This window comes from Chelonoidis abingdonii, chromosome 2 (genome assembly GCF_003597395.2).
Source record: "Chelonoidis abingdonii isolate Lonesome George chromosome 2, CheloAbing_2.0, whole genome shotgun sequence".
NCBI lineage: Eukaryota > Metazoa > Chordata > Testudines > Testudinidae > Chelonoidis > Chelonoidis abingdonii.
Genome location: NC_133770.1, coordinates 63,989,587 through 64,012,749, shown reverse-complemented (window position 1 = coordinate 64,012,749; position 23,163 = coordinate 63,989,587). Strand labels below are relative to the sequence as shown.

The window sequence follows — 23,163 nt, the reverse complement described above, 5'->3', positions numbered from 1 at the left end:
TTGTTGCACTGACCTAACCTTTTCAACAGTGAAATCATTGTGGACTTAGATAAAGGGGCAGCAATAAACAACTTCTGTGAATTACTGACCGATGGGAGAGCAGGAAGCATCAAAAGTACAGTGGTTTGAATAAAGTAACCTGCTGGTGAGCCTGGGGAAATGTGAAATCTTGTGGTAGACAAGGAGATGTATAGAAAACAAGACAAACTTTGACTTTCTATGGACCTCCAAAACAAACACAAAAGCAAGGAGGTAGTTCAGGAAGGTTTAAGAAATCTGGGGCAAACACATGACTTGATATGGGCTTTTTCTAGGCAGTCTAGCAGAACGTTGCCATATTTGCATGGAAGTTAATCCTCCTAGCTCCAGACTGATCTAAGGCCATTGTGCCCATATCTAATAAAGCTGTCCATGATTAAACCATGGACTTGAACAGACAGTGAGTCAGAGGATTTCCTCAGAGTCCCTCTTGCTTCAGGCCTTTCTCTGGGCATGAGGCAATCAAACTTTAAGAAAGAGGGAGCTATCAGATTGTGGGTACTCCCCTGAAAACAACTTAACTCTCTAACTTACTCAAGGATTTAGAGATCTTATTCTCTCTTTATGCAAGAGAGTGAAAATAGACCTCTCTCAATCTTGAGTTCCAGACATTCTGGAATTCCTGGCTTTGAGTTTGAGTGCTAGTTTGTTTAAAGCAAATTCCACAGCATTTGCAGTGATCTGTGGTGCAGTTATTTTTTAACCCAACACCAGGATCTAGTTCTCTGGGAACTAATTTTTATGTAAGTTGAACAAACAAGAGTTGACAGCTCAAGGCTACTTGAATCAGACTCTTAATTATAGGGGGAGCATCACCCCCAAGTGGTGTCTAACATATTCTATCATAAGTGGTTGCATCATTTGTTTGAGAAGCTCAGATATCACTGTTTGCTGCAAACTTTTGAAATTGGGCAGGGATAAACCGAGACCAGGGAAGTGCTGCTGCTTTGTCCCATTTAATTCCTTTCAGGTTTAATTGAGACAAACTTTTGAAAATAATTTTTCCTCTTCTGTCACTTGTGGTGGTTCAGTTATTTTGGCATACTGCCAAAATTTTGCAACAGGTTCTCATCTAAGGCCAGGCCCATGTCTCTCCTGCAGCTGCAAAACACATTGCATGTGGAACTCCAGAGGCAAGAGGGGAGAGAAACTGGGTCAGGCTCTCCTGACAAACCCCTATCGCAGGCCCAGCATATGATCTCAGTAGCCCATCTTCCCAAGCATTCACCATTCTTTGCAGGCTTTGGCTGGCATGTAGTAAGAAGGAGATGGGCCATTGACTGGATAATGATAAAAATGTTGAACAGCTACTTCATTCCCTGTGCACAGAATGAAGCAGGGTCATGTAATTAGACTGTTTTTAATCTATACACATGAGGGACCAAATTAAAGTTTCAGGGCAGCCTAAATTCTGTCATTTCCTAACTTTTGAGTGCTTGACTTTGCAACCTTAAAAGAACATGGAAAGGCAGAGTGAGTGACACGAGGAAGTGCCCGATCCAGAATAGAGCAAGCATTGTTACCAAGGAAACTCAGTTTCTGGAACAAAAGAGGAGGTGGAAAATGGATCCAGAAGAAATGACAAATGCCTCTGCTGTAGTAACTGAGAGCACTAATGTGGAAAATCTAGCTAGCATACTCATATAACTTAGTCCACAAAACAACTCCATAATCCTTTTCTCCAGTCCCTGAATATCTTATAGCCTACAACGTCTTCCATTTCATAAACTATAGAGACTAGGAAAACACCCTTAAATATACAAGAAAAGTTCAGTTTTCCTAATTCTACATCTCTTATCCTCATTGCTATTTATCTAGAGTATCCAGTATCAGAGGCAAGAATTTATTGGTTAAGAAAACTTTCAGGTTACCAGAAAAATACTCTAGGTTATGCCCTGCAAAGATGAAAATAGGACTATAAAAGTGGGATTTTTTTTTTCTGGAACCCATAAACACTTTTTAACAATATTTGTATTACTGCCTGTTTGGAAATTTTCTAGTCAGCATTTGTCTAAAAGTAGAATGTGTAAGACTAAACTGCATAACTAAACCTGGCATTGTTTTTTCACTATGGTTGAGCACTTTAAGGAAAAAATGTTTTGTTTTTTTTCTATTTGCTAAATCACCTGGGATCTAAAGGCTAAGTTGTGTTCTTTGCTACTTATGCATTATCACCAGTAATGTTGACCCAATGTACCTGTGTTACAGTGTACTAGTTTAGTTGTAATTGTATTATAGACCTTAGTTGGGTCAAGTTTACTAGTGATGAAGACATGCAGAAAAACACAGCCAGTTGGATACCCTTCAAATGAGAAGACTGTCTCTTACTTTGTGAAGCATGAAGTAAAACTCATGACTGTTTGCTGAACTTAGAAATACAGTTTAATTTATGGGTTCACATTCTGACTGTTTCTCTTCATTGACTATCTGTTAAATCACATAAAATCCAAATAGAAACTCTGTGGATCCAGACACTGCTCAGATCACTTATAAAGCAAAATGAATTTTCATAATCACCAATGTCAAGACAAACTTGGGGCATGACACCACACACTTAAGGATAACTAAATGTAAAATTAGCTTCATTCCCCAACAAAACGATCAAAAATCCTCTTCAGACATGTAGGAGACCTGTAAAAATTCATGCAGCATGCAATCACTCCTGCCACATAATTAGAGCCCCACAAATCTGCGGATATCCACGGACCATGTCTGTGGATCGTGGATGGATGTGGATCCAAATTTTATATCTAGAGTCCTGCGAATCTGTGGATATCTGCTTTATATCTGTGGATATCCATGGACCATGTCAGGGAGCCTGGTGCTAGAATTATTTTTATGTAAACATAGAAAAAATTATAACATAAGAAGAAAATATTGATGTCTGAAGAATAGAGATTTGTAAAGATGGGATGGTTGTACAAGAATAAGATTGAATCTTTTTGCTACATCTCCACATTTTCTAAGGATTGAGGGGAAACATTCAGTCAATAGTTGTATGACAGTAGTACCTCGAAACCCAATCACATACAGAGAGAGAGAGAAGTTTTTCATCTAAAGAATTTACAATTTCAAATAGGCATGACAAATACTAGGTGGCAGAATGAGGCACGGAGAGATGAAATGATATATCCAAGAATGCACAGCAAGTCAGTGGCAGAACTAGGATTAAAACATAGGACCTCCTATCTATAAAGAACTATTGGCACTTGAAGAATAGAAGATCTTTGGACTCAGTCTGATTCATTTCTTATGTTTTTGGCAGTAAAGGTTAGATGGATGTACTAGTTACTGTAAACTGCAAACAGAAACCAGAGGAGTGTTACAAGGATAAAGTATCTGCTAAGAGAGTATTTCATTATTACAATTCAAAATTAGTTTCTGATCTTTAATATCTTCCAGTTTCCACCTTGAGGAAGACATCATAACAAAACTTGAACAAAATACTGCAGTTAAATTATATTATATTCCTTTAGTCTTTGAAAAAAGTCTATTAATGTATATTCATTGATTTACTATGTGTGTCAAGTTTGTCATTTTTGATCTACAAAAGCCACATAAGTTACAATCTGTGATGGAATCTAACTGAAAACTTGCATCAACGCAGAAAAGATTTTTACCATTTTTAGAGTAACTTTGTAAATTTAGAGCATGTAATATGCTGCACTACTGGCAAAGGTAATTTCATTTTATGAGGAGCAACATATGGTAGATTCACTAGTGTGTGTTTTGAGAAGTGTAGTATCCTGAGTAATCTGATACTTGTGTATTTTGTTTGCTATATGCTTGTAGCATGAGTGACTTAAATTTCTTTTTTGTGTAATGAAGTATGAAGGGCTCATACTCTACCAGTAGAGGGCATTTTGAACGCTTATTTTGCATATATTTTTCAAAATGGATATGTAAGAGTGATTTAATTCAGAAAAATTGATTGCTGGATGGATTCACTTTGTGGTTTGCATTTCTGGCTGTGGCATATAGTAAACTCTTCTTAGTGTTGTAATATTTTAGATATGGAGTCATCTAAATTAACAGCTGTACTAATGCCAAATGCATGGTTTCTCTAGAATCTGTGTCTGTGGATATCCTCGGCAACAAGTAAGAAAATATAAAGGAGTAAATAGCAGGATTCCAGTTTCTTCTGAATTCATGGTGCAAATGCTAACTGGGATTTACTATGCCTTGTAAGTTTACCAAAACATATGACAGCTTAACTTGTATACTCTATCGCAGATGTCCTTTCATACCTGTTAATTCATGACTGGCAGAATTATGTTTAGGAGTATATTCTCCTAATAGAATAATTCTGTACGCTGCAATAAAGCATGCCATTTGAGGGGGAAAATTCCACTTGGCAAATTGAACTAATATCAGAATATTTTTAATAACCATTTGCAACAAGTGTATCTATTCATCCCATATCCATTCTTACTCACATACATGTTCATGTTTAGAAGTGACAAATGGGGGTCCAGTTTTGGAGAATTTATTTCAATCTTAATTTTTTCTTGCCACATCCACATTATTGCTTCTTTTGTCTTCAGCACTCTTATCATCCAGTAATGTTCACAGGTAAACTAACTGAATTTTGATGACGTTGTATTAACTGAAATAACTGATCCCATAGACTTGTTCACAACATTAGTAAATTTTCAAAATGTGGAACAGCAGACAGCACATTAGCTGTGCAACTTCTATTGAAATTCCATGACAAAAATGCAACAACTAGTTGACTGTTTATCTAAAATTAAACACTCAGGAGTGTAGGATAAACAAACTGCTTTTAAACTTGCATTTCTTTTTTCTTTAATTAAAAAGTCAAAACTATCTGTTTATAAGAGAATTTTTTCCCTGTACTTTTTGTTCTTATTAATAGTAAGTTTAATGATTCACCTGAACTTATTTAGAAATGAGGTTATTGTTAATGTTTGAAGGTAATGTGACCAAGGAGAGAAAGAGACAGCTATTACTTGATATAAAAATGAGGGTGCAGTTTATAAAACTTGGTAATCATACTTAATTATAATTTTTCTAGTTATAATGGAGAATGGGATCTAGCTCGTAAAGCAATGGATGACATTTTATATAGAGCTCAGCTGGAGTTGTATCCAGAACCACTGCTGGTAGGTATTATGTTGGGATTTTTCTATACAAATCTAGATACAAAGTTACTAAACTGTAAATCATGCTGGTGATGCAGCATTATAATGAACCATAGGCCCACAGGGAATCATCAGTGTCCTACTTATGCTAAAGATGCTTGGAAGCATGCATTTTTAATACTCCTCCTCCCCCCACCCCCACCCACAAAAAAGTAATTTTACTTTGTGCACTCAAACAATGGAAAAGTAGAATTTAAAGCCTTGGGGGAGGCTCAAAAGCACCATGAAGTATGTGGTAAGTAGTCATTGTTTTAAATGGAGACTACCATCAAAGTAGCTGTTTAAAGCATTGTGCTGGTTGCTTAATTTAAGACTTCAAACCACCAGGAAATAAAGGCATAATTGCAAACAGATTTTAGTCTAATCTTTGATACTTACTTTGAACCTTATCATCATAGCTGATCTCAGATGGCATGTGGTATTATATTTTTCCCAGAGTTGTAAAAATATTCTAATTACCAGGGCTTTGAAGCGGAGCCTGGAGCTGGAGCATGGACCAGTAGGTTTTTGCCCGGAGCTGGAGTGGAGCCAGAGCAGAGCAATTCAAAAATTTGAATGCTCCAAATCCCTGCTAATTACTGTAAATAATACTTCTGTTAGAATTCAAACCTTGATAAGAACTTCACCCAGATTTTTCCTCCCTAGGTTGCTAATGCAATAAAGGCCTCACTGCCTCAAGGTGCCATGAAATCTAGTAAAGAAGGTACAAGATGCATTCAGGTTGAAATTACCCCCACTTCATCTAGAATATCAAGAAATGCTGTGACTAGTATGTCCATCAGGGGGCATAGATGGAAGAGACATGGTAAGAAACACACTGTACACATTAAAGGTTATGTTTTTTTATTAAAGCTATTTTTTTTAAAAAAAGTTGAAATTCTAACACTAATGCACACATCTTCTATTTAATTTAATCTTAACCAAAATGTCTCTGGTTAGTGAGGTGAAAGCTGCTATATATTAGTCTCTTTAAAAATCCAATATCATGGATCTTTCTCTGAAGAGTATGAACAGAGCAGCCTTAGCAGCTCACTTGGGTCTGTGTTATGAATTTGACTAGATATTGAGTATTGCCCAGTAGGATGTTTGAGCCACTGTGCTATTGAGTGAGCTATTATATACTGAGACTTAACTGCCAGTAACAGATTCCTTTTTCCCGACTGGGGAATAAAGGTTTCCTTGCTGTAGCTCTGAGTGAACATTTGATCTGTTTCACTCCTTAGCTATTCAGTTCTTCAAAATTTTGTTTTTATTTTGAAATGTAGAACTGTACAAAATTCTTGAATCTGTAGCTAAAGAAGTTACACATACCATTTATTTAACTGGAAGCATTAGTATATCAAATATCTGTTACAGGGTGTCCCAGATTTGTGTCCAAAATGAAGCAATTATTAGTTGCAATAACCAAAGTAATTTAAAAGAGGTAATGTTTTCCCCATAGAACCTTCATGCAAAATGTTCAAAGAAAGCTGGGCAGGGTATAGAGTGGGAGAAGATGGTCATGTTACAATTGTATTAATTATCATCAATATGAAAGAATAGAAGCTAAAAAAAAACTTCATCAGAGGTCTTTAATCAGGCCCAGTCTGGGCTGGCAGAAAACAGCGTGTTAAGGCTTCTGTTTTTGCCGTAGTCCATTATCTGCATTCCTCTTCTCCAGTCTGAGAAGGAAGAGCAAGTCCAGCACAGATCTGTGCTCTTGATCACTTGCTGTGCCTAAGGCCTTGTAACTACCGCCTTGGGTTGAGAGCCGGTGAAGATCATCAATATTGGCTCTTATACAATATGGTCATCCTTTATCTTTAATTGCTGTTTTGACTGTTTTGGGATGGGCTCAGTGTTGGTATATTACTGTAATAGGTATCATTATTATATAGGCAGTATAATTAGCAACAAAATTACTACAAGGCTATTTAAAAAATGATAAATGACCTAGTGATCTTGGATAAGTGCTGATTTTTAAAAAAATTATAACATCCAAATTTGTAGGGGTGTTTAGTTTTTAAAGCAAGATTAAATCTACATAACTCTTGCTTATTTACCTTGACATACAATAATGCCCACTTTATATCAACCTCTTCATGAAAAATGTTAAAGTATCAATGAAAACAGGTTGAGTGCAATGGTCCTAAGACATGGCTATTTATGGGTCATAGCTAGTGGTGGAGGTGACACGTGCTTAGATAAGTTCCAATAGTTATTACTAACTAAAGTCATAGTAATGCAAGGTAGTATATCAGCCTACAGTGTGCAAAATGGCTACTGGCCCTTTCTAATTAGTGGAAGAAAGTAAGGCAGGATCTGCTGCTGCCTAAGACTTGTCAGAATCTCCTTGAAATCAGTAAGGGCTTGCCAGCAGCTCTCAAGCAAATCGTGGCTCAGTGTTTTAAGCAAGAAACCATCTCTGAGCATGGTTTAGCCAGTTGTCACGCTATCTTTAATCTTGCTCCTCTGTGTGGCTTTGATATTGCAAATTCAAACTCACTGATACAGGGAAGCATAGAGCACAGACAGTAGATCTGTTATTCCTTCTGAGAGAAATTAAAGGCAAATTTAACTCTCCCCTGTTGCTTCTACTTTATCACTTTCGATAACACAAAATAAAAACATGGATTATAATGGGCCAATACTAATAATTCTTATTTCATGCATTTTAAAGGTGCTGACTATCCAGCAAAGATAAAGGTCTTGCAGTCCTTACAAAAATCATGCTTTGGTATTGCCTTCTTGCAGGGATCATGCTTCATACAGATGGCGAAGTTCAAGAGGCATTGGGTGGGACAAGTATTTGCTGCAGCAGATAACAGTAAGGCAAGAGGTTTGATAGTGTTAGTAGAAAAACAGACTCCTGTAAAACATGGAAAAAGCTATTCACTTATGAAGAGAGATGGTGTGACAGTTAATAGAGAGAAGCATAATATTAATCTAATTCTAAGTAACTAGTGCGACCCAAGCAAGGAATGATGGGTAACTCTTGGGAGAAAAATAAGGGCTTTAAAAAAAAAAAAATTCTTTCCAAGATTCCATTTGATTCAGGGAGGGAACTACAAACTAAGACTTTGGATGGTGGCACCAAATGATTTAACAGGAAAAATTGCACTCCTGGAATAAACTTGTGTAGCCAAAACTTTTCAGCCAAAAATGATTAGTTGTCCCTAATATCCTGTCATTAGACATCTCTCATTCCAGTATGCCAAAAGTGAATCTGAAATATCTGCTCAGTGACTGACAAGGCTTTTGGGGGGTTATAAATGGAAAAGGCTCTGTGCATTATACCAATTTCAGTCAGCTTCACTTCCAAAATGTTATTTATAAAAATTCTAGCAAAAACCCTGACTATTGGACAGCATGAATTTCTTCCTGAATCATAAATCCAGGCTGGGCAGGCTTTCTTAACAGGCCATTAAATGTAATATATAGAGTGGAAAAAAACCCCTCAAACGTTACAGCTGCTGCTTTTTCTGAGGGGTCGGAGTGTACTTTTCTGGGAGGAGGGTGGAGGAAAGACTTGCTTGAACCGTTCTCCAAATTTGATGTAGACAAACTCATTATACAGATCAAAATACTGTGAAGTAACTGTAGTGTTGCAGTGGGAACTGACTTATTAATTCCTGATGAATTTCTTCTGAGGAGGTGAATAAGGTTTGGGTTTTGGACATAAATCTTGAACCAACAGCTCCTACAGTGATTAGGAGCTTATAGACCAGAGAATCCTGAAAAAGATATTACTATTACACTTGGAATAGTAGGGCTCCAAGGGCTTCCTCACTTTTTCCTGACCTGTGGGTAGAAGGTAAGAACAAGAACATCAGTCAGGAATTGGATGTGCCGTATCTCCTACCTTGCTACCTCCTACCCTTTACTATCATGAAGTGTCTCTCTCTTGTGGTGCGGGGATGGATAGCAGCTGCTTTGAAATCACCTATTCATCTGTCTACCTGCTCCCTCTCATTCTGTCAGCTGCCCCTGGAATATTCAGCCATGGAAGCAACATGTGAAGAGGCAGCCACCTGCCCCACCCGTGGGAGTAGGAGGCGGTGGCTGCTGTTTGTTTTATGAACTACCTGCAGATGTAGTAAGTCATCAGAGATACTGAAGGTGGGGAGAGAAAATGAGAATGCCCTTCTTTAGGGACATGTGTTGTGGAGAGAGAATGGTCTGAACGAGGATGAACATCTGAGTTGGTGGCAAGAAGTGGGAGGGTTAGTGAAAGCTACTTTATTGACTATATTGTTAGAATTCATCATCTCTTGTTTATATTAGTCTGGGGGCTCTTACTAGAATATGCAGAGAATCCCTGCTCATGACATGAATACAAAGTTAAGTCTTAGCTGAAACTTGATATCAGTTTTTTAAAAATTAAAGGAGTTTTGAGATTAGTTTATTGTTGTTTAGTAGAAACACTGACAAGCTAGATGTCTTGGTGCAGAAAATAGGGATTTAAATGGACTGCACAGTATAAAAGTATTTGGAATACAAATGACACACTTTGACAAGCTGCTATCTCAAGAAAATTTATTCTTTGCTGTAGACCATTTATGGGTGAGTGTGTGTGGAGTAAGTTAATCAAAATGTGCTATTTACCCCAAATCTTGTTCTTGCTGGTGGCTGCATCATATAGATTCTGATAAATGGTTCTAAGAACTTCAGTGAATTACTTTTATATTTGTTTGAGGAGAATGGCTTTGACTCTCCAGTAAAATTTTCTCTATGCAGGAATCCAAGAGGATGGGGATTTCCTGATGTTTACAGCTATTAGCTCCTGATGTCAAATGCATTACACAATGAACACTTTACACTGAAAGCACAGGCCCTGATTCTGTGAAAATGGGTTGACTTCTGACATCTCAAACTTCCTAATACCAATAGTTAGGTGCACCATCTTATGAAAACTTTCAGTTTTTGGAATACTTGTAGGGAAAACTTACCAACATATGAGTTAAAAAGAAAATGCAGTTAGGATCTGAAAGATCTGTTCTCTGGAGACATTTTGGAATAATTTGAAATCTTAGAATGGAAGTACGGTATTATGATGTCTTTTAGTACAGACTAATCTTCACAAACTTCTGGGAGCATTCAAGTACAGTAGTTTAGTTGGAGAATTATGGACTTCTGACAAAAAAAAAAAAAAAAAAAAAAAAAAGTAACCTGAAGGTTGATATGTATAATGTAATGATTTACTGGAATTAGAGTCAACTCCAAAACTAAAACAAGAGAAAAGCAGTGGGGAATAATGTGTTAAACCACTTAAACCCCAAAACTGGGAAAACCGTATGGAGATACATAAGACCATCTGAAAAGCTGTGTAGTTTAAAATAATTATGCTACATAATTCAGCTGGCTCAGGGTGAAATTTCAAAATAAAATGCATTGTTGCCTAATGTGGAAAATTTGCATTGAAGTAAACCTGTCTATACCAATTTCAGTATAAAATATAACTTACTGCTGTGCTATAAATAAAATCTGTCTTTTGAGAAAGATCTGCATATTGTTTAACAGGCTTGGAAATATTACCCCAATCTCTGTATTGACACTGAAGATCTAGTGAATAGTTTTCATTATAATTGTCACATTTATATGTTACTTTATTGAAGAAAAATATCATTGTTCTTAGCTGTCTTTCCTGAATAGCATATGCCCTTCAATATCTGTTTTCCAGTCATTACTATTATTCTAGTGTTTCCATTATCCCTATAATATGTGGTTTCACTTCCTCCACCAGTAGTTCTAGTTCCTCCATTTTGTTATTTAGACTCCTTGCAGTGGTGTACAGCCATCTCAGTTGTTCCTTTTTGCCTTCACCCAGATTCCTCACCTGAATAGGTAGTCATTTTACTGCCACTGTTGCCTATCTGACTGTTACTGTCAATGGTATTGGCACTCTCTTTTCTCTTGTTGTCCATTCTTCTACCCTCTGTTCTGTTTTCCATTGCTGTTCATTCTCTTTTACTTGATTTTTCCTTCTGCTCAATATTAGAATGAGGCATGGAGATTATTAAATCTCCCAACCATCTTCCCTGAGTATCTAGCTTAAAGGTCTCTTAATCAGCCTGTCCTCTGGGAGACAGATATCTTGATCTTTGTCTGACATAGTCCACCGTCTGTTCATCAGATCATGTCTGGCTTTTTATTGTTGTTGCTATTGACTTGGTTTTCCTGTAAATAATCAGCCTAAAGGCAAAAGAATGTCTTGCATTACCAGTCCTTACAGGTATGTAGGGGCTTTTCTGTCTCCAACCATGAAGAGAAAAAAAGTAGGAAAATTGCATGTCTTATGTAAGATTTAAAAGTTGTTTAAACAGGGATATATTATTTAAGGAAGAAAGGAAAATTGAAAGCAAATGGGATAAAATCTCTGGCAGCACTTGTCTAGCATATCGTAGAGTCATAGATGCAGAATAAACAATTTATAGTAGCTTTAAATATATTTTTGTTCAGTTTTGTTTTATAATGCTTAGGCATATTAATTACTATCTAGCATGCCAAAAACTACAGAGTGATCCTTCAGAGGTTGTGTTTTTCCCCCCTCATCCCATGTTCTTGGCAATTAGATGTATTAATTCCTTTGGCATCAAATGAATAGACTTAAATAGTGTCATTTGAACCAAAGCTGTAAAAATTGGCTTTTTGGGTCGGATGGGAGAAGGGAAATAAGTTGTTAAATCACAGCTGAAATCTGGAAAATGTGTGGTATTTTCATTTATAGCAATCAATGAATTCTAACTGTGTGTTTAAATTGGTGTTTCCAGTGCTTTGTCATAATGGCTACATACTTAAGCATGCACATGCAGCCAATTTTAAACAGAATTTTAAGGTACCTTATGTCCATTAGAGACCATTAAAGGTGTTTTTTAGCTATGAAAGATGAGATGTGGCAGAGCTTTGTGGCCAAAATAGGCATTGCCTCTGCAAAAAACTGACTTCCCTGCTGCTTTACATACGTACAGAGGTGTGAAGCCATGTTGAAATGCAGTTGGTTCACCTTATTAGTTAGTACCATATGGTGTTCATTTGTGACCTTTCTTCCCTATTCTCATTATTACTAGCTCTAATCAAAAAACTTTGTTAACCAAAATAGACACAATACAGTAGACACCCTGTCAAGGTATGTTTCCCACTTTAAACTTTGGCGTCCAGAAAGTGGGGACCTGCATGTACCCTTGTAAGCTTAATTCCTAGCTTAGATCTGATAGCGCTGCCACCAACCAGAAATTCCAGTGTCTGGTATACTCCCTGTCCCCCAAAACCTTCCCTGGGGGACCCAAGACCGAAACCCCTTGGGTCTTAAAACAGAGAGAAATAAACCATTCCCCCTCCTTCCCCCTCCCACACTTTCCCCGCCCTGGGTTACCCTGAGAGATACACTGATCCAAACTCCTTGGATCTTAAGACAGAGAGAAATTAACCTTCCCCCCCGCTTTCCCCCCACCAATCCCTGGTGAGTTCAGATCCAACCCCCTTGGGTCTTAAACAAGGAAAAAAATTAATCAGGTTCTTAAAAAGAAAGCTTTTAATTAAAGAAAGAAAAAAGTAAAAATTATCTCTGTAAAATTAGAATGGAAAATGTTTACAGGGTCTTTAGCTTATATAGATTAGAGGGACTCCCTCCCCCAGCCTAAGATACAAGTTACAGCAAACAGAGGTAAAAATATCCTTCCAGCAAAATACACATTCACAAGTTAAGAAAACAAACATAAGCCTAATCCACCTTTTTAACTAGTACTTACTATTTTGAATGTGAGAGACTGTTTTAGAAAGATTGGAGAAAGATCTGGTTGCACGTCTGATCCCTCTTAGCCCTAAGAGCGAACAACGAACAACACAAAACAGCACAAACAAAAACTTCCCTCCATCGAGATTTGAAATTATCTTGTCCCCCGATTGGTCCTCTGGTCAGGTGTCAGCCAGGTTCACTGAGTTTCTTAACCCTTTACAGGTAAAAGAGACATTAACCGTTAACTATCTGTTTATGACACACCCTTTGAAGGTAACCTTTGTGCCTCAGCTCATACTCCTAAGAAACCGAACAGTAAGTTTTCCTACTTAATCCCTTCCACAAGTGTTGAAATCAGACTTGTCTTCACTGCTGAAATTTTGACAATAGGCATGCATATATATCTATATAGATACTAAAAAATATAAACCACACACACACACCCCTTTCATCCTCGAGAATTCCAAAACACAATCTGCAGTAGTACTGTGTTAAAGCCCCTTCCCTTAGAGTGGCAGCCTGTGGTGAAATATCATGTTAAGCAGTATGGGAAAAGTTACTGTTTTGGCCATTGACATACAGGCAAACCCCTAAACCATTAGAAAGGGCCTTTGGATGTTTGCTCATGCGAAGCATGGGGGGGGCTTTGGCTATTAAGTTGTTGTTCTTGGGAACATTTCACCATTGTAGTAAATTGTCAGGTACTTGACTTACTTTCAAACCATTCCTTCCAGCAGATGACTCTTGTGGTCAAATAGACCTATGTAGTAGCTGAATGTTTACCAGGTTTCATGTCCTTTCAACTGCAGTGTTTACTCATATATTTACCCTAAATTAGTGTTCCTTCAATATTCATATGTAGGCTTCATATCAACAAGTTTGAAAGAAACCTTACAGCACAGACAATTGTTGTTTGCTGTTCTAAAACCTCAAATACTCTTAATATTGATATTCTTTACTTAGTCCTGAGGATTTTGAAAGAACTTTTTCACTAATAAATTAAGCACTTCAGAGTAGGGATGAGCTATCTTTTCTGGCTGTTGCTATGCTTTCATTGGATTTTTTTCATTCTCGTCAAGTTTGTTACTATTTATATACATGGAGAGATTATTTTTCTCTCTTCCTGTGCTTGCTTTTGTATGTTACAGATGTGATGGTAAAAACTTTCATGATGGATACCCAATGACTGTTTAGACCTGGTAGCTTCCCCTAATCACAAAATCTAGTTCATAGTAGATCTGGTGATGAAAAGCCATTTGACTCCTGAATGTTTTTATTGTCTTAAAGTTTGGAAATCTGTGGTCTAATTCTTTAAAGATTTTTATAATGCCGATAGGTTGCTGGAAGTGTAGTTTGTTACATTATACATTGTAAAGATTGAAAGGTTTTTCCCTCTCCCTCCCTCGTCCCCCCCCCCCCCCCCCCCGGTTCACATTTCTCTCACTCTCTGCCCTTAACCTCTCTTGATGGGTCTTCATTTATTGGGATCTAACTTTAGATAGTAAACTTTCCAGGGAAGGAATTTGTCTGTAAAGTACCTCGTGCGTAGGGTTGGTGGGAAAACAGTTTTTCCATTCTGCAAAAATGTTCACAATTGCAAAATGTTTACATTCAGGTGAAACCAATACCTTTCAAAATTTTGTACAAAAAACTGGAGGGGTGGGTCTGTTTAGGGCACTCACCTTGAATGTGAGAGATGAAAGTTCAAGTCCTTGCTCTGAATCAGGCAAGAACTGTCCTCATCCTTGGTGAGTTCCCTAACCACTGGGCTATTGGCTATTCTAGGGAGGGTTTCTTTCTCTTCCCTTCTCCCAAGCCCCCTAAAAATTCCATCGTGGACTCAAGAAACCTTTGCCGATGAATGAACACAAAAATTGATGAGTTCCGGTGAAAAATTTTGGTTTTAACAAATTGGCATTTTCTGATGAAAAATTGTTTTGTCAAAATTCTTGACCAACTCTACTTATGCACCATTGCACTTTAGGTTTTGAAGATCTTCCTGTCCCTTTTTACTATAGAAGAATACCACTTTTCCTGTTCAATGGTACTATTTTTATTCATGCGTATAGTATCAAGAACTGCAGCAATCACTGATTTTTGCCACCATTACTTCAACTATCCAGGAATGTCAAAGTATGCTCATACTATTTTTTAAATGATGGCCCACTCTCTCTGTTGCTGTGCATTTAGTATTGTTTGCTCTCTTCTCCTCCTCATCCATCAGTCAAGTTATAGTACCTTGAAACTAAGATAATCACTTGTGCCTCAGCTTGTTTCCATCATTCTCCAGCATTGCAATGAACTGTTTCTCCCTTATAGCCTACCTTCACCTGTTTGATCCTGTAGTGATGTAATTGTCTAGTACTTGAGATCAGTCTGACATGGAAGTGATAAGGATACTATAAATCAAGCTTCACTGTAACCTCAAATAAGAACAGAAATTGGGCTGAGGTCAACATGTTTATTGTGCTAATGGAAAGTGCTTAGATGCTATGGAGATGGATGTGATATACAAATGTCTATAGAATAAACATTCCATGTTACACCTACATAGCTTTTTGCAGGTGTTACTTTGCAGATTTTATATAAAGGTTAAATGAATTTTAAGTTGATGTACTTGAAAGTTTTCCTAACTATGCAGACTTGTTCCAGTTGAAAATGACTTAAAAAAGAATGCAGAGATAAAGTGGCAATCTAATTGTACCTAAGCTGGTCTGGCTCTCAAGAAGTACGAGTTTCAGTTCAACCACATTCAAGATAGAGTGCTATATCAGTGCATACTGAAAGCATAATCTCTGCTCCTATGTGGTAGTACTTCAGGTTAACGTGGAGATAATTATAAAGGTAACTTTAAAAACAAAGGTTTTCTTTACATCTTAGTACAGTTGATACAATATTGTCATAGGGCTTGTCTTCCTGGAGAGCTTTCCTGTCAACATAGTGCTGTCTACACAGGGGATTAAGTTGGTATAACCGTGTCACTCGAGTGGGGATTTTTCACACCTCTGAGTGATGTATTTATGCTGATACAGGTCTGTAGTGTAGACCTGGTCATAGAAGTGAATTGACGGGGAAAAAGCTAAACTCAATTTTGATGTCTAAAATAACATGTAATTCTGAATTTTCAAGAACTCATGTTTCATGAGCATCTTTCAGGGCTTTAACATTGAAAGGAGATTGGAGGGGAGCATAGCACAGCATGGAAGAAAGTCCATTTTTTAAAAAAAATGGAGTAATTCTTTTCCATCCTCACTTATACTGCTAATTAACAAAAAGTTAATATGCAAACATGTGGCTTACTTCATAATGCTTCAGCCATCCAATTCTGTGTTTTGTTGTTTGTTTCATGATTTTGTTTCAGACATCTTTTTTTTTATTTTCCTTATCCATCTTCATTTCTAGAACAACCAGAGAATGGTAATGATGCTCCTGAATTGGGAAACTTTGTCATACCTGAGATTAGTGTCACAAATGTGGCTGGAGAGAGAACCGGGAATGGGGAAAAAAGCAGAGCACTAGCAGAGAATGATTCTCAGCATATACAGGGTGTGCAGGAAACAGCTACAGATCCTAGAAATGACAGCAAAGGCATGCCAGAAATCAGGAGGCAAAAATCTGTAAGAAAAATGATGGAGGATGGAATAAACTCATCTGGCAGAGTGCAGTTTTAGCAGAGCACTTTGTAGCTGCACTCTCAGGTACCACTGATTGAAAGGGTCACTGCTGCATGTTTGGAGAGTTGCAGTATGCAGTTGTTGTATTTGCATGTTGTCATTTAATAAAAACACAAATGCATGCACTGCACACACCATTTCTTATTGTGTCTGTGCCACATACAATGATGACATAACTTGGGGAAACCACACTGTGAGACTCAACATGGACAGAAAATACTTTCCTATTCTTCACTTTGAGCTTATTTTGCATATTTGTTGGATTTACAAATAAAGTTATCAAGGAAATAAAGTGGAGTATTTCAAACTTATGCAAAAAAGCATTTCAGTACGCTTTACCAATTCCCCCCCCCCCCGCCCCGCCTATTATACCATTTGAAACACCTTATGACGTTGATACATTCATACTCCAGTGTTAAGTTTCCAACCTAGTTATACTGGCAAACAGATAATGCAGACGTGACCTTTCAGTTGTAAAACTAAAACACTGTTGGGTTTTCTAAACTTGCAGGAGCCATAATGGGTATTTTGTGGCATTGATAATCTACCTTAATGATTGATTTGCTTTGCAAATAGTATGTAGAAGCACTTGCACATCATAGGATTTATACCTTTTTAGTTTTCTGTGTGGTCTCTATCTGATCTGTTCCTAATCTTTTGCATGAATAATACTGCTTTTTTTCAAAATCACTGCAAAATGAGATTATGCGGGCATGCCTTATGGTTTAGTAAACGCAACTTGATGCAATTTAAATCATAATGAATCATTTTCTACAATTTAATGCAATAGGTAAGTGTTTTACATTTTTCTACTTTGCTCCATACTCTATTGCTTTATTGCTTCGTGTTTGAAAATGCCAAAGCCTAACTGTATACATCTGAATTAATCACAATATGAATAACATCTTTTAATTAACATTTTTCTTGTTCCTTTACATAGATAATACTGATCTAGCAATTCCAGAAGAACTGATAGAAGTATCTGAGGTTGATGAAGGGTTTTACTCTAGAGCTACTTCTAGCACAAGCCAATCAGCGTTATCAAACAGCAACAACACCAGCAACAAGATCCTTTTAGGGAAGAGCCAACGAAGGTCTGGAGGAAGCAAAGTTGGGGGGAAAGAAAGAGAAGCTTCTGGGGAATCCTGCAAAGAAGACTTTTCTCGAAAACAAACTCAGAGAGCCATGAGTGAGAATTTAGATCTTCTGTCTTTAAAGAGACTGACATTAACTACTAGCCAATCTCTACCTAAGCCTGGCAGTCATAGTTTGGCTAGAACTACCACTACTGCTTTTAGTAAATCCTTTGAGCAGGTCAGCGGTATCACACTTCCAAATAACCGTAGTGGTGGAAATGGTACTGAAGCAAATAGGTTTTCAGCATGTAGTCTTCAAGAGGAAAAATTGATATCTGGAGCAGAAAGAATAGATCTTCCCATTTCAAACAAACAATCAAATCAGCAGCGACCTCCTAGCATCAGCATAACACTGTCAACGGATTGATGTCTGATAAACTGCCTAGTATGAAAAAGGAATCTGGAGATTCTGTTGATAGTGTTATACACTGTGCTCCCCATCTTCCCTTTTTAAAATCTAACCCTCCACATTCTTGATATCATTAGAGCTTGGCTTGCATTTGACAGTGTGTCTAGATTACAATTTTTAACTATTTTGCATTGTTTCAACTGTTATTAATAGCCTAGAGGGTTTTTTTTTTCCTTAAGTGGTTTGATTTTACACTTACACTTCCTATTATTTACATCCTCCTATTGTTAACAAATATTGGCAGGCTCTGTTTAGCCAGGCTGGCAGAATGTGTCTGTAAAATATAGACTGCAGAGCAAAGAGATCCTCTTTCTCAGGATGTAGCTGTTAGAAAATTTCAGTCACTGATTCAAAGTAGTTACTTATTAGAAGGAGTTTGTGACTCAAGAAAGAAATTTTGGATGACATTGCAATAGGTCCATACAATAAAATCACAGCATCGCAGACCATGCCAGAGAAAATGTGTTAATGTGAGAGATGTACTTTGTTATCGACCTACAGCTAGAAGTACCAATTCAGTGTTCCGTGTTAAATGGAAACTTTCATAACAATGGGAAATCTTGGCATGTACCTGACTTAATTCACAAACTCCAATATGTTTGCCCACCACGTGAGTTGCATATTCTTGTAAGTATATGGGTATATGCAAACTGAGTTTTGTGTACGATAGGTCTCTCTAAACACTTGGTTGAAAAGTTAGCTCCAAAAGTCATACAATGGCAGATCAAACTTCTGCTGGGGACAGGAGTTTTCTGTGATGAAAGTTCCATAATACTCAGAAAAGTGACTGAAAATAGCACTGGTTGGATTCTGTGTTTGATTCTGAGTTACCAGATATGCTCAGTTCAAAAGAAAAAAAAAATTCCCACCAGTCCTGTTAACTTAAAGTGGAGTCTAAAAGGGAAGGCTTTTTTTAATTCTTTCTGGCTCACGCTTTCACTGGCAACAAATATTCTTCAATTGGAACTCTGTGATCAGTTCTGATGAGTGAGCTAGAAAAGCTTCTTGCTGTTTCCCCTAGCTGCATTGACTGTAATACCAGTCTGTTTAGTCACATTTTTTTACCCATAACCACATTTGAAGATCCAGGATACTCAGCTGCTGGGAAAAAGAGACAGTAAATAGATTTTTCTTTCAATTTCTTCTGTGGCGCAGAGGGATGCAGAATTACAAAGGAGCAAGTCCTCCTCCCAAGCTGCCCTCCTGCTCACTCCAAGCCACTGTGTTCTGTCAGAACATGCAGTGACTTTGGTTTCTTATCTAAGTCATCAGAAGTAGGCACAAAGCTACTAATTAGAAAGTCATTATCGGCATTTTTCATCACTCTTTGGAAAATGTGTTCATAATTACAGTATCAGTATGTTTATGCTGATTTTGACACCTGTTGTATTGAATCAAGCACATCATTTTAATGGAATAATGTGTTTAAAGATAAGGTTTGTTCTTGAATGAGACTAAGAGACTGTTACAAAAGGACATGTACAAATCAAGAATCTTGCAAGCACAAAGAGAAATTGTACTGTAACTGATTTATAACTAATTTCATTTATGTTGTAACTTAATGTTGTTGTAACTTTCATTTATGTTGTAACATGTAAGTCATGTCATTATTTTGCTAGTTTGAAACTACAAAATATCAACATTCTTTACGGTTACTATAGCAGTTTTTTTAAAAAATCTTATTAGCTGAGATTATAGCTTTAACAATGCTTATTGATTGCAAGCTACACACAAATGGGGAGAAGAGAAGCTGGCAATAACCGCTCCTTGAGAAGTGAGGGAGTGCTTTACATAGTATAACTGTGTGGTCTTTTCGCAGGGCAAGTGGAGAAAGTAAAATAGAGGTCTAATGTATATCCATTCATGAGTATTTTGATCTCTGTGGCGAGGTTCCTTTTTAAGGCCAAAAATGTCAAAGGACCTCATGACACGGAGCAAGGACTAACGCTTTTTTAGACTTTCCCTAGTTGAGTTTTGCCCTGATATTTGATTTGACTGAAAACTAAAGCACAAATAAATGTAAACAAGCTCTCATTGTACATTGTCTGCAGCCTCTTAATCACCTTTCAGAATGGGGTGACAATGCTGTGTTAAATTTTATTAATTTCCAGCCATTGCATATTGATAGCATCCAAACCACAGGCAGTGGAAGAGTATTGGGGAACTGGTAAAAGGTATTACTAGGTAATGTCTACATAATAGACATTATGCATTTAACATAACTTGAAATTCCTCCTGGGAGGCCAAGAAGGGATGTCCACTAGAGTTTCGCACAAGATCCTTTCCTAGCTCTCACTAAGCAGAACACACAGCCTTCCTCTGATTTCCTTGCAGGAGGGGAATACAATTTTAAAATTCTTTTACTTGAACTATACCTTTAAGTTGACTTATAACTTATCGATTTAAACTGTAATTCCAGCAAACTTTTTATCATGACAGTATTAAGCATCGATTAGCTTTAAGAACAAATTAGTATTTTAAGTCATTTCTTTTCTAGAGAAATTGTGATTTATTTATTTTTTTAAATTGTCTCCATAGTAGTTAAACCCCTTTTTGATTCAATAGTGGTAGAAAAGATTTTTCTGTACTGGAAGATCCAGCCATTTAAATTTGCAGCTACAGAGTAACAGAATTAACTGTCTTTTTTAGAGGTGTATTTAAAATGCCAGGGATACAAATGAGTAACTTTAATGTTTACAAAGCTGCCACTTGACTGTTCTCCAAACTACAGATCAGATGGTATTTTTTAAAAGGGTAAACTGGTTTTATCTTGCATGTTTAATCATTCTAACTTTGGCTGTTGGTTTTATTTCTTCCTGGGCTTAAATAAATGTTAAAACAAAATGATAAAACCCACATTCCTCTTATACAATAGAATTTATGTGAGGTTTTATGGTTTTCAAGTAAATGTGATTTTAAAGGGAAGATTTCTTAATACTAAAGGGCTACTGCTTCTACTTACACATGCAGCTTTTATGTACATAAGTCTTTATAAGCCTACCTATATAGTTGGTTCATTGAGGTCATTTTTTGTAACTGCCACAACCTAGGTCTTGTCAATACTGAAATTTTATTCTAACAACCTTTTTATAACCATAAGTATTTAAACTTATAACTATTACTTAAACAATTGCAGGAAAGTTTTAGGAGTAAGTATGTTTAGCTTCGTGTCTGAGACTGTCCAAATACCCATCAAGACTTCTACTTGGAGACAGTGTTATATAGTGAATCTCGAGAGTTTTTAAATTTTATATTAATCACGTTTGCATTGAGAATGGTTTTTTTCTTTTTTTAAAGTAAATGTTAGTGTAGTCTTAAGAAATTACATCTTATATTGTACAATGGTAGTTAATTTTGAATGAATACATTTCAGGGGTTACCACCATTTAATACACCTCTACCCCGATATAACGCTGTCTTACCGTGTTATAGGTGAAAGTGCATCATATTGAACTTGCTTTGATCTGCCGGAGTGCGCAGCCCTGCCCCCACGGAGCACTGCTTTACCACGTTATATCCAAATTCATGTTATATCGGGTCGCGTGATATTGGAGTAGAAGTGTATAATAATCTGCAGAAGAAAAAAAATCTCCATTTAAAAACAAAAAACTCAAGTGGTACTAAAGGAAAAAAGTAGCTAATGCTTACACTTAGGTTTGAACTCCATTTCACTATATCAAAGGGAAATGTTTTCAGTGCTGCATTAACACAGCAAAATCTAACATAAAAATATTTGATTACCTAAAGATTAACAGTGAACAACTACTTCCTGTTGTCTAGAAGTAGGACAGTTTTGTGCAAAGATTGTATACATTTTAACCACTTTGTGCAGCTATGTTCTGTAGTGATTTTTTTTGAGAAATTGTTGACATTTATGAAAGTTTATTGGAGTTCATATTGCTAGAAAAAGTAATTCTTTTTTTAAAAAAAACACCTTTCTAGAGAGAACCAGGCTCCTTTTGATTAGCATTTACAAATTTAGGAATTATGTCAAATATTTCTTTAGTCATAGTTTAATTTTTGAGGTTTAAAATGCTGTATATAGATGTGTAACATACTGGATTTTGTATCTGTGTAACTCCATTTCTGAAAGACTGCAACAGTGGACTAGATGTATATTTTTAGTAACACAGGTCTATGGAATAACTGCATCCGTTTGTAGGTGTTCTCCGTCTTAACTTGAAAGCCTAAGTTTAAATGAAAGTGCCACACTTCCTCATATTTTTAATGTTTTGCATAGTTTATTTGATTATTTTTCTGTCTTCTATTTTGGTAATGCAGTGTTTCACTTTTTATGTAGTAAAATATGTTTTAAATTGTACTCTAGAGTTAATATTCCTAAAGTATAAACCATGAATTTGCATTGTTTTGTGTTTAATATTTTTGGCTATTGGAATAAACAAACTGGAATTTTGTTTTTCAAGTTGTATACATTTATTAATACTTTAGTACTCTGCACTTTTCACTTGACTGTTCAGGAAACACACAAGCTGTGCAATTACTAGAGCCCAACCAAATTCATGGCCATGAAAAATGTCATGGACCGTGAAATCTGGCCTTTGGTCTGCTTTTACCTTATATTATACAGATTTTGTTGGAGGAGACCAGTATTTCTGAAGCTGGGGGTCCTGACCAAAAAGGGAGTTGCAGGGGTTGCAAAATTATTTTGGAGTGGGGGGGGTGTCACGGTATTGCCATGCATTTCTGTGCTTCCTTCAGAACTGGGTGGCCAAAGAGCAGCAGTTGTTGCCTGGATGCCCAGGTCTGAAGGTGGTTCTCTGCCAGAAGCTGTGTGATGTGGCTTCCTGCATATCTGGACAGCACCCATCCCAATGGGGTCCTGATTTTGAGGGGAATCTTTAGGTGCTGCTGCTACCCAAATAATTCCATGTAATATTTTGTTACCTTCACTTCTTTACTATGATGTAGTGCAGGCATGCACAACATGTGGCCCGCGTGGGCTCACTGTGCGGCCCGTGTGCAAGTGGCATGGTGGCGCTGTCAGGTTTGCCCAGGGCCGGTGCAACGG

General features: G+C 37.0%; 1 protein-coding gene across 7 annotated transcripts in view; it reads left to right on the top strand.

Annotated features, from left to right (window-relative positions):
• HYCC1 (hyccin PI4KA lipid kinase complex subunit 1) overlaps window positions 1–22,557 on the top strand; it is a 96,146-nt gene extending 73,589 nt beyond the window's left edge. For 6 of the 7 annotated variants that reach the window (XM_032791239.2, XM_032791235.2, XM_075062398.1 and 3 more), the window contains 4 exons: window positions 4,107–4,223; window positions 5,075–5,162; window positions 5,847–6,006; window positions 17,530–22,557. In XM_032791239.2, the coding sequence (XP_032647130.1) occupies window positions 4,107–4,223; window positions 5,075–5,162; window positions 5,847–6,006; window positions 17,530–18,092 (928 nt within the window). In that variant the 3' untranslated portion in view covers window positions 18,093–22,557. Of the gene's footprint in view, window positions 1–4,106; window positions 4,224–5,074; window positions 5,163–5,846; window positions 6,007–16,317; window positions 16,533–17,529 lie in introns of all 7 variants that reach the window. The other variant, XM_075062401.1, reaches the window with a different exon arrangement.
• The last annotated feature ends 606 nt before the right edge of the window (window positions 22,558–23,163 follow it).